General features: G+C 42.9%; 1 protein-coding gene across 4 annotated transcripts in view; it reads right to left on the bottom strand.

The window, feature by feature from the left end:
* Window positions 1-3,164: 3,164 nt before the first annotated feature.
* zswim8 (zinc finger, SWIM-type containing 8) overlaps window positions 3,165-11,764 on the bottom strand; it is a 30,867-nt gene continuing 22,267 nt past the window's right edge. For 2 of the 4 annotated variants that reach the window (XM_020103549.2, XM_069539047.1), the window contains exons 19-26: window positions 11,224-11,513; window positions 10,874-11,097; window positions 10,004-10,501; window positions 9,246-9,474; window positions 8,920-9,084; window positions 8,697-8,816; window positions 6,782-6,960; window positions 3,165-5,249 (exon numbers count right to left, since the gene is read on the bottom strand). In XM_020103549.2, coding sequence (XP_019959108.2) covers window positions 5,046-5,249; window positions 6,782-6,960; window positions 8,697-8,816; window positions 8,920-9,084; window positions 9,246-9,474; window positions 10,004-10,501; window positions 10,874-11,097; window positions 11,224-11,513 — 1,909 coding nt within the window. In that variant the 3' untranslated portion in view covers window positions 3,165-5,045. The remainder of the gene's footprint in view (window positions 5,250-6,781; window positions 6,961-8,696; window positions 8,817-8,919; window positions 9,085-9,245; window positions 9,475-10,003; window positions 10,502-10,873; window positions 11,098-11,223; window positions 11,514-11,764) is intronic. The other 2 variants (XM_020103551.2, XM_069539048.1) reach the window with 1 other exon arrangement.

Genomic DNA, 11,764 nt, shown 5'->3' with positions numbered 1-11,764 from the left:
AGTGGATACGGATACCGATTCCGAAGTGGAGAAAAGATGAGCCATCAATACATATGCCCTACCAGTCATCAGATACACAGCTGGTGTAATAACCTGGCCAAAGGAGGAGATACAGGCCACTGATATCAAGACAAGGAAGCTTCTCACTATGCATGGAGGGTTTCACTCCAAGATCCAGCAGCCTGAAGCTGTACACTGAGCGAAAGGAGGGAGGCTGAGGACTGGTGAGTGTCAAAGCCAATATACAAGATGCGGCAATGAATATCAAGGACTACATCAGGAAGATGGCCACAGGTGACAAGCTGCTAAGTGAATATCTTAGACAGCAGAAACCCAAAGATGATGATGATGAGGAGGAGGAGGAGGAAGAGGAAGATGAACCATCATGAAAGGACAATCCCCTGTACGGCATGTACCACCCACAAATAGAGGAAGTAGCTGATATCAAGAGATCCTACCAGTGGCTGGAAAAGGAGGCACTAATCATGGCAGACCAAGAACAGGCCCTAAGCAGAAGATCCATAGAGGCTACTGTCTACCACAGCAGACAGACCCAAGGTTATAAATATTATTACCCACGTTCTTATGAACACGATATATCAGGAATGCCCAAAGGGAATTTCATTACAACTGACACAATTCAATTGGACTCAAAGATGAACTGACTAGATTTCAGTGTTCGAAGCTCACAGTGACCATATATGAATCTGGAAAACAAATTTATGTAGAAAGAACTTCTTTCTGTCCTGGGAAAGGAATCCCTGCAGTTGGGGTTCTCCCTAAATTTCTGCATATTTCCACTGTTAAACGAGGTGAGCTGTTACAAAGACTATTATCCAAATTGATCCCGGGAGGCAGACATTTAAGGTTAGACTCCTTTGATAAAGCCTATAGTTTGGACAGGCTCAGTTGAGACCTGAACCTTCACTTAGTTATACCGCTTTAGGCCCTGACTTCTTCCCTCTTTTAAAAGAGAATGTTTTTCTCTCCACTCTTACAGAGTGTTTGCTGATTGTGGGAACTTTTGTGTTGCTTTGTGAGGTCTCCACCATTCTATAAAAAATGGCTTGAGATAGTTTTGAACAATTGCGCACAACCTTTAAGTTGTCTAGCTCAGATTTCCTAAGATATTATCAGCCACGTGATTTTGCTAGGACTTACTCCTCCCAGTTCCCTCAAATTCCACTTCCAAATGGTGCGGATCTAATACTCAAAGCTAAAACTCTTCCCAAGGGCCATATCTCTTATTTGTATAAACTCCTTTCTCCATCTATAGACTCCGTGGTTAACAAAATTAGGGTCAGCTGGGAGAATGAATTGCAGATTACTTTGTTGGATGATTTCTGGGAAAAAGCCTTTTGAGCGGTCTATTCTTCCTCCAGTTGCGCTATACTTAGCCTAAAACAATTCAAGGTAGTACATAGAATTCACTACAGTAAGGCTGAACTTGCCAAGATCTACTCGGGCAGATTAGATGAGGGATGCAATAGATGTTCTCAGACCCCTTGTGACTTGACCTATATGTTCTGGTAATGCCCCAAATTGTTCAACTTCTGGCAGTCTTTTTCTGATACAATCTTAAGGGTTTTGGGGTTGAGGATCACTCTGTTCCCTCAAATAGCTATTTTTGGCAGACCCCCAGACAAAATCAAAGCAACGGCGACTCAGGCTAATGTCATTGCTTTTACTTCTCAGATTGCCCGTCGGAAGATTCTGTGTTTGTGGAAATCGCCCTTACCACCCTCATTAAAGGCCTGGCTGTGCAATACTCTTTTCCTCTTAAAACTTGAGAAAATAAAGTTCACGCTCAGAGGATAAATTTGATTCTCACTGGAAGCCACTGATCAGTTATGTTAACCAGCTTTCCCCTGGAGAAATGTCACTGTAGTCGTTCTTTTTTATTCTATTTTTTATTTAGCACATGTCTGCTTTGGGTGCTTTCCTCACCATACCTCACTGTCTGCCACACGAACAAACACACGGTAGGGGCATCTATGCTCTAACCCCCGTGACTACTATTAGTTAACGATACTCAACTCCTGCTGCAATGTCCTAGGTGTCAGCAACTACTAACCCTTCTTTTAACTGATTAATCGTCTCCCTCTCTTTTTGGTTGTTTTTGTTTTATGTCTGTTCTGTTTTGTTTGTTGTTTTTTTAATTCTTTTTTTAATTTTCTTATTTTAATTTTTCTTTTGTTTTGATTCTGCTATGTTAATTTAATTTCTTTGACATTATTGGTTAACTGTATGTGTTGAGCCAAATATGCTGATCAATCAATCGAAAATAAAGAATACAGTCCAATGGGGCAAACAAATACAGAAATTCCCAGGCAGTAATCAAAGTCAAGTAAACAAGTGAAAAGTACAGGCAGGCAGACAGGATACAGCAAAAACAGCAAGACATCTGGAAGATAGAAAGGAAGAGAAATGATTTATGTATAGTGCATCATAGAGGGGCAGTGGTTTGTACTGTTCCCTCACAGCAATAAGGTTCCGGTTTGAATCCTGGCTTAATATCACTGCTTTTCTTTCAAAACATCATGCCAATGTTGCAGGAACCTTTCCACTCATCATGTATAATCTCCACAAAGGTTATGTCTTTTTGTTGGTTGATTGATTTGCTTGTTTGTCTGTCAGCTTCTGCTGAGTGCCATTCAAGTTATTAAATCATTAGTTGATTTCCTTTAATACTATACTATAAATCTAACAGTCATTACTAAGATATCCATTTACAGCTGCAGCTAAATCATTTGGTGTATAGCAGTGGTGAATAACATGGTCTCAAAGCCAATGGCAATAAAAAGAGAGGAGCCATGTCCTTCACATCTGGATTACTGTTTGAGTTTGCTTTGGTAACTGATTATTTCCCATGATGCTGAATTTCTACATGCACAATTAATCTACATGGAGCTGATAAGGAAATAGCTGCATATTAAAGGTAGCACAGATACTGAGAAAATAACAGAAAGCAGACTTATATAGGTTTTATAAATGGTCCTGCTGCTCCCTCTTGTGGTCACTGCTGATAATCTGCATGTAGTCCAAGGAGCAAAACGTCGGTTGACTTTAAGAAAATAATTACACCCTTAATGAACCCCACATATTCAGTCACAGTAAAAGAGAGTTTTAATTGTCTTTATTAAGTAAATCCTACACATTCAGTATTGCTTTAATATTTTTATTTATTCTTTTCACACTAATTTAGAACCTTTTGCAATCAGTACATATAGAACTTTTCAATCAAGCTACACTTTTTTAGGAATACAAAAATATCACAGTACATTTTCTACTAAGTCACCTTCACCTGTGAGGCCCAGAGCTGATCAAAGAGGCACGTTCAGAACCACAGCAGGTGCCTGGACAAAGATGGAAAGTAACAGCACCATGGTCTACAAGCTAAGCACACAGATCCAGGTGAGTGGAATTGTGTGAAGCAGGACTTTCCACAGCCAGACCACTGTGTCTCCTTTTTAATACATGAACACATTATTGAAGTGTGAACTTTGAAGGAGATGGCTGAAAATGAGACAAAGTCACTGTCTATCCACTGTGGGACAACCCCACATGCTTCCCTGTGAGATGCCAAACTAAATGCTCTCCCTTGTAAAAACCAGACCACTCTGAAAAATCATGGATCCTAGTTGTGTGGTTCAGTGGGTTTGTTACTACTCCCAATGGGGGAAAACTTAGTTTTGCAAATCAAAGTCTGTTTAACTTCAAAATCCAGTAAGAATCAGTGCACTGCTGCTTCCCCACACTTGATGGGGAAGTATGTGGGACTGTCATCTTCACCAGCTACTCCTGTCTGTGTTTGAACCTGTCAATCACTTGAATGCTGAAAAGAAGGGTCAGGTATAGCATCCTATTACTTTAGGAATTTTACTGATTATCAAAAACTGGTGGCATTGAATACTTCCTATCTATGTCATGTAAACTCTTCCTTTCACTTCATGTGAATCCCAATTTTCTTTTGATATAATTTAAATCAGCATTATAGATTTGGACAAATTTGTAAAGATTTCAAGAAATCTCTGAAGATTGATCCTGATACATGTGGAGCGCTTAACAGGACAGGAGCATCGATGTGTTGCCTTTAAGACCTCCAACAATTTGATATAATCATAAAAAAAGTCAAACGATATTCAGCCCAACTGATGATGTTCTAACACAGAGTAAGAGTGTCCATGGAGAAGGCCCTCAGTGGCCCTGCGTGGCCTCAGGTTTTGGTCTGGAGCTGAGTTCACATTGCTCCTCAGGCGCACTGAAATGCAAATGTGGATCCCACACAACAAAACCACCTTTAATATTCTGTCTCTTCCCATTCCTCTCTCCATACATATCAGATTCTATACAAAATATCAAAAAAGATTAAACAAAATACAGAAAAATCCTCACCTGTACTGACAATATAATTTCTCATATTAAACCTTTTTTCCCTGTTACCTTCCTTTTCTCCCAATCTGCAAAGATTCAGATCCATAGTGACAAACATTTAGTGAATGAGGCCTCACAGCATCTACCACTCTGGACAGGAATGTTGCAGCAAGAAATTGACTCACACTCAGTGGTTTCATTCAAAACAAAACTCAACTACGAAACAGTGGAACTTAAGTGAGGATGGAGGGTGACAGATCCCCTTCAAATGTCTTCAGTGTAGGGGAAATGGAAAAGATGACTTAGCTGCAGAAAGGAAGGAGTACACTTTAATTCCACGGTTAAACAAACATAAACTATGATAAAACAAGAGTGAGGAGTCAGTCAAGACCACAGGAGAGCAAGGAGGTGACCTGGCTTCTCCTCTCGGTGGACACACCCATAAAAAAGGAAGTCCCTGTGGGTCAGGGTTACAGGAGCTGATTGTCCTGCCTGTGTGCTGTGTTTGCTGAGTCCACATCTCAGGGAACAGGATCCCCGACAGAACCAGACAGAATGTGGCCAGCTCAGTGCAGCGGCAGTAGCAGTGTTAGAGGCTGAGGGGGCGCTAGGTGGGACTTGTCAAGCTTGGCTCAGGCCCAGGCCCAGCACACCCTTGCTCAGTGTGCTGCTTAAGGGGAGAAGGTCGCCATCTCCAGGGAAATGCGCTGCCACAGCTCCTTAGTCTGCTTGCCTCTCTTCAGGTTCTGCAGCACATCGTTAAACTGCATCATACCCACAGGGGTCAGGCAGAAAGCACCTCGAGCGCTGCGGATGATGTTGACAAAGTCATCATAGTCAGCAGGTGTCAGGTGGATGAGCCGGTGGTGGATGTACTGCAGAGAATGAGGCAGAAAGAGGCAGGTGTGATTCTACAGGCGGCTAGGACAGACATGGACAATATCATGTCATAGCATATCAAAGATGTGCTATAACATGGAGAAAAAAGATGTTTGGATTTGTGTGACACAATTCTCATCGCCTCTTTTTCTATTTCTTACTGCAGAACAGATTTTTCAGACGCCTGAACCACATCCCTGAACGTTTCATGGCGTACCAAGTTTTCATGAAACACACCGACAAACACACACACCGACACAACACTCAGACAGCAGGGCCGATGTTAAGCTATGGTCTGTCTGCATGTTGAGAACTGTATGCTTGCTTGTTGTCTAGCAAAATGGACATAACATTTTTTTAAAAATGTTTTAACGGGCCACCAATGTGGGTGGGATTTCTCCCAGTGCTGCCAATGGTCAGTCACTTTGACTGACAGGTCTAAAGTCTAAAGAAGAACTGATGAAACACTGCAGTGATGACATCAACAGACCACTTAGAGGTCTGAAATAGGGCTGCAACTGCCAACAATTTTGATAATCGATTATTGATCGGATAAAGCTACATTATAAGCCATCCAGCAGTTTATTTAAAAAGCAACATGTTTGACAGATACCTACAACTTAATTCTGATTTATTCTTTCAGTTTCAGATATCATAAAGGTAAATCTGAACACTTTACATTAAAGGCTCAAAGTAAATCTGTGCAAAGCTGATTTCACAAGTCTCTGCAGCACAGCTTCAATGTGGCATTAACCCTAAAGTTGCTAAAACTCCAATCCACCAGAAGAAGAAGATGAATAGCTCCAACATGTTTTCTCTTCAGGAGCTCCCACAGTGATGTGCTGCTGTACCATGTGAAACCTGCTTAGCACATTAGCAGCAAATGAAGGCTTGAGGGTAAAGTGTTCCCACAGTTTTGATGACTTTTCTCCTCTGTATCGTTAGCAGCGTTTGCCTTCACAATTTTTCAAATACTTACTCTAGAGAGCAGACGGCAGAGAAAATCAATGACTTCATTGTGACGTCACTTTGAAGGCAGAACATTTCATCATACAGTGTAGTAATGCATTAATCCGGCAATGAATGAGATTAAAAACATGACCTGCTTAGAATAACAAACAATTTGTCATCAAAACTAAGAATAAAGTTGCGTTATTACAATATAAATATATGCATGATTGGGCTGTATACATGATATGATGTTATAAAAACGAGACTGAAGCGCTATTGATGGAGTGTGTGTGTATTGGCGCAGACTCTCTCCAAATGACGTCCTCAGTGCAATATGGCAGCGTTCATATCCATCTTTATTTAGAGTTTGTGAGTATGAGCAAGGTATGCATTGCAATGTGGACATAAAAATGACCCTGTCTGCTCACAATAGCTCTGGAATGCCTTCACAATGATGCTTTCAACCTAATTAAAAGACATCTGTGGTTTATTGACATATCAGACTGCACTAGAATCTGTCCATCTACTCCACTATGAATGTACGCAGGGCTGCAGCATGGGCGGAGACGCATCGTACCTGCAGGTAGGCCTGTTGGCAGCGCTGGACGAGCTGATGGAAAGCAGGTGTTCGGAGATGAGCATGGATGTGGGCTGGGTTCAGCCTCTGCAGAGCCTCCATGATGATCTCCTGCAGGACAAATGGACTGAGGACACCTTTTGCTGCTCCAACACAGAACTGGTACACGTAGTTGACTCCTGACAAGATGGATAGGCAGAGAGAAGGAAGAGAAAGGAGACTGTTGAGTCAGAGAACACAGACCCTTAATTGTATTTTATGCATGTCAATTAAACTTGCAGCCAATCATATATCAAGGACCACCTACACACCTGACATGCTCTGACATGCTACAGTTTCACAATGAATCAAATGTATTTTTACGCTTCAGTGCCAAGATATTGATTTGTTTGTGGCCACCACCACATAATGATTTCCATTGTTTTTTTTCAAATTGGTAAAATCTTTATTCATAGCAGAGCTGATTGATCATTGATAAATGTCACACATCCACACACTGTTAAATACATCCTGTACCTAGAATGGCACTCAGTAGAGTGCATACGTCTGCCAAGATCCAACAGTCCCCTCATGAAACCACATTTAAATTCACTAGATCCAGATTTTTATTTGGATCTGCACCAAATTTCACAGTCATAAAGATCAGCCCCCTAAATATGGTTGACTTTTTCATCAAGATCTGTTCTCTCTTTGTCACTTCTTCTCGTGTTGAGTTTTGCGCACACTTATAACATCTTCAATTAAACAGCATATCATCAAAAACAATGAAATAAACGGACAATTCAGTGCTAAACAAACTGTCTCTTTGACAGCATCAGTATTTATCATATTTTTAGTTATCGACCCCGGTGCTGGTATCTTAAATTAATTAACTGTGCCCAGGACCAGCACATTATTGTGCAGTGTGACTTAGGGCTGTCAACGAATATTAAAAATTTGAATATTAAAATAAAACGGAGATTCGATTGTGAAAGTTAATATTCGACTGTGGAAAAAAACACATCAGCGGGTGCTTTGCGAGTGGGGCGCACTGCATGACGGGTAAGGGACAGGCCACAGGAGTTGCACTTGCACAGTGTCACTCACTGTTGAAAGTGAGACGCGGCCAGGGTTGCCAGACGGGTTAAAAAATTTGGGCTGGTTTCTGATCGGTTCGGCGGAGTTTTGTAGCCGAAACACGGGCACATCATATCCTTCTTCCTGCGACCCTCTGTTCAGCAGGCAGCAGTCTCACTCACTCATTCACTCACATACACACTCACTACAGCTCTGGCTGACGTGCCCCCTAAACTCGCAGCATACACTCCCACTACCTTCAGCTCACATAACCCACAGATACCTGTTATTACCGACCGTTATTAACAAATTGTTTATTTAAATCAGTATGCGCATTATGCATAGAGAGAGAGTGAAGGGGGCGAGTGACGGTCTAAGTTTTACGGTTAGGTCATTTACTTATTTTGTAATGTGTAGGTTTGTTTTATGTTAAAACTGAAATAAAAATACCCATACAAGTAGTTATGTCTCCTTGTTTTAGTTTGTCCTCCTGTTATTGACATAATGCGCATGCGCATATACTCGAATGGTTCGAACCTATGTGTTTTTTTAGAGCGAATATTCGAACGTCATTTTGGAGCAATTTTGACAGCCCTAGTGTGACTGCAGACTCTTGCAGCCTTCCCCAGAGCTATGCCTTGACAGTTCCATCTCTGAGCTCTACAGCCAGCTCCATCAACATCATGTCTTGGTTTTTGCTCTGATTTACATTGTTGTGGACAACCATCAGTGACTTTCAGTGAATATATTCATTTTTTCTGTTTTTCTGGGTACAATAATTGAGAGAAAAATTCATCTGAATGATTTTAGCATGAGCCTGCAACTTTCCTAAAATGTAAAATAATCAGTGCAGACTCACCTAGTCTTGCAGCCAGTCCCAGCAGCCATTTGACATCCTCAGTATAAGGTGGACTCCTGGAGAAGTTGTTGGGATGATCATTGTGAGCCCTCCTGCCCAGCATTTCCAATGCTAGCATACCTTCACACAGGTGAACAGAAGAGATCACATTGTTCAGTTAACCTTCTTTACTATTTGCATTCTGCTTAAAGGAAGATATAATCACAGCTCACACACTCCTCACCAACTCTGTAGGCAGAGTGAAGGTAGTGCAGACCCTGCTGGCTGATTGGCTGTTCGTCCTCTGTTGGGAAAGGAGGGCTGACCAATGAGCCTGGCTGAGAAGAGAGAGAGGGTAAGGATGCTCCCTGGATGGTCTGTATGGTGGGGCCCGCGTGGAGGCTGCCAACTGTAAAACATGGCACATCATACTGTTGATCACAGTTGAACAACCGCATCCCATGGTAACATTAACCAATGTACTTTATCTAAGATGACCTACATTTAAAGAACATTGATCATTGTTTGGTTTAAAACAGACTAAAAACACAAATAGCGTGTCTTCCTTACCTGCTACAGTGGTGCTAAGGGGCAGGCCGGTCTCAGCGTGGTAGGGGTGGACGGCGATCTGAGTCATGGACGGTACGGGGACACCAGGGAAAGTCACAGCTGTGGCTGCCATAGGTGGCTGGGGGCCAGCGGCCACTGAGAAAGGGAACTGGGCCCCAATAAAGGCTGGGTGCATTCCCTGGAGAGGTACACACGTGTACACACACTCATTTGTGCTGACAGTTCTGCACTGCATTGTGTCATGGACCAGTGGAAAAAAAACACATCAAGAACAGTTTTGACTTCAAAGTCACCATTGTTACTTATTAAATTAGGTTCTAAGTCAGCTTCAAGACACCATCCAGATAATCTGGGGTAGTAATGTAGTAGTTGAATAACAGTTCGTAATATTAACTCATTGAATCTCTGAGTTTTTCAAGCATCATGATCAAACCTTCTCCAGGATTAAGGGTTTTTTAAAGTGAATCTTTTTCATCTTAATCTCTTGGAAACCAGAGTTATACTAACCAATCAACTGCTTTTAATCAATTACATAATCATCAGATTAACTTTGATAATGATTAGCATCCCTTGATATTTTGTAAACATGCACATGGCTTAGTGAATGTGTCAGGTTATGTAGATCGACACCCTGTCTTTGTAAGATATGAACACATCATCTAATCTGTACTTTCCATCTGTGGACACCATTTCAGCTTTATCTTAATACAAAGAAAATTCCACAAAAGCCCTGTTATGGAATCAAGAGAACCTCTGACCTGTGGATATGCAGCCCCAGACACAGGGAAGACGGTGGGTCGGGGGACATGCTGCAGAGGATGTCCCAGGTACTGGGGAGTGCAGACCGTGGGGAGATGGGCCTGGATGGTGGTGTAGGGGTGGAGGCCTTGGCTGTGGGGGTGAGCCATAGCCTGCCCGGGCATGGCATGGGACTGGTAGATGGTGGAGCCCACGGAGATGACGGGTACGACGGCTGCTGCAGTGACTGAGGCTGTGACAGTTGCCACCCCCGGAGACTCCATGCTAGCCCCGCTGTCAAGGACACCACAGCTGGATTCCAGGGGCCTTCTGCCCGAGCCCCCGTTTGCCCCACAGCGCCCAGAGGCCTCCCGCTGCTGACCTGAGCCCCCACCCACTGACTGCTCATACAGCCAGTACCACTGGTGAGCGACCTCAAACAGAACCTCAGGATACACACCTCCACCCTTGGCTGCTTCCTCTACTGCCATGCAGGCCTTCTCCAGCATCACATTGTCCTGGAGGGACACAGAGACAGGCAGGGACAAATTGAAATATGTCTATCAATCAATATCATATTACCTGATTTACCACAACAAATCATGAATTATGTGTCTTGTTTGGTTTTTCAATGTTATTTTCCAGTCAGAGGTGCTTGGAGTTCAGTCCATGAACAAGATACTGGCAGTGTGTGAAAGGTGTGTCAGAGAAAGAGTTCTCCGTACAGAAGCATTGTAGAATGTGTGTGTGTGTGTGTGTGTGTGTGTGTGTGTGTGTGTGTGTGTGTGTGTGTGTGTGTGTGTAAAGTGTTTTGGGTGGTCAATAAGACTGGATTTAATGCTTTATACAGTAAATACAGTTAATTTACCATTAACCCACTCCCACATTACCTGCTCTTTGCATTGCACCAGGGCTCTCTGTATTTCATTAGGATTTAGGGCATGAGCATGTGGCAAGCAGCTTAGGGCCAGCTCCGCTGCTGCACGAACCATGTTGAGGTCCCTGGCCCGCGATGCTCGGTCTGCTAGGGATGCCACCTCTGGAGGGGTAAGATGACCATCCCAGCACTCCACCAAAATATTGAGAGCAGCACTACCAATCTCCATGGCCTGGCCTGAGAGATGAAAACACACTGGATCAGAAAATCTTGGTCTTCTTGTTTCTGTCTATCTCCATATTTTTTTACTCTCTCTCTCTCTCTCTCACTCACTCACTCAACTCACTCAACTCACTCACTCACCAGTTATCCAAGACACATGTGAGGAGTAGGTCCTGGACAGCCAGTTGGGTGAGACAAAGTTGTGGAGGCCAAGCGCATACAGGCCAATCTCAAAGGCACACAGGTGCAGGTTCCTATGGGGCCCCTGGTGGCCACCACTGGCTGAGGGTTGGGTGAAAATGGAAGTGGAAGAGTTTCCTCCAGCTTTGATCAGAACTGTCTTGGCGAGTTCAAAGTAAAAATGAGCTGCTGCCTCCGATGGCTGGTTGGGCACATGGGGGGCGTGGCACTCTGGGCGTCGTCCTTTGTACCTGATCACAGGGAAAAGTAAAACAGTATAGTCTTCAGAAAAACCTGCTTGTTTCCCATGAACCATTCCCACAACATCAGTGACAACTCTTACTAGGTTACTGTGTGTGTGTATAGCTGTGTGTATATACCTTGAGTGCACTGAATGCAAGTATAAATGATCATCCATTTTCTATTTGCACTGTAGGATCTGTTTGATTCATATTTGCACGTTCCATTTTTAAGCTGCTGTCTATTTATTCTTCTTCATGCA

This window comes from Paralichthys olivaceus, chromosome 14 (genome assembly GCF_024713975.1).
Source record: "Paralichthys olivaceus isolate ysfri-2021 chromosome 14, ASM2471397v2, whole genome shotgun sequence".
Classification (NCBI taxonomy): domain Eukaryota; kingdom Metazoa; phylum Chordata; class Actinopteri; order Pleuronectiformes; family Paralichthyidae; genus Paralichthys; species Paralichthys olivaceus.
Note: the sequence above shows the minus strand (reverse complement) of the source record. Positions and strands in the feature narration are given on the sequence as shown.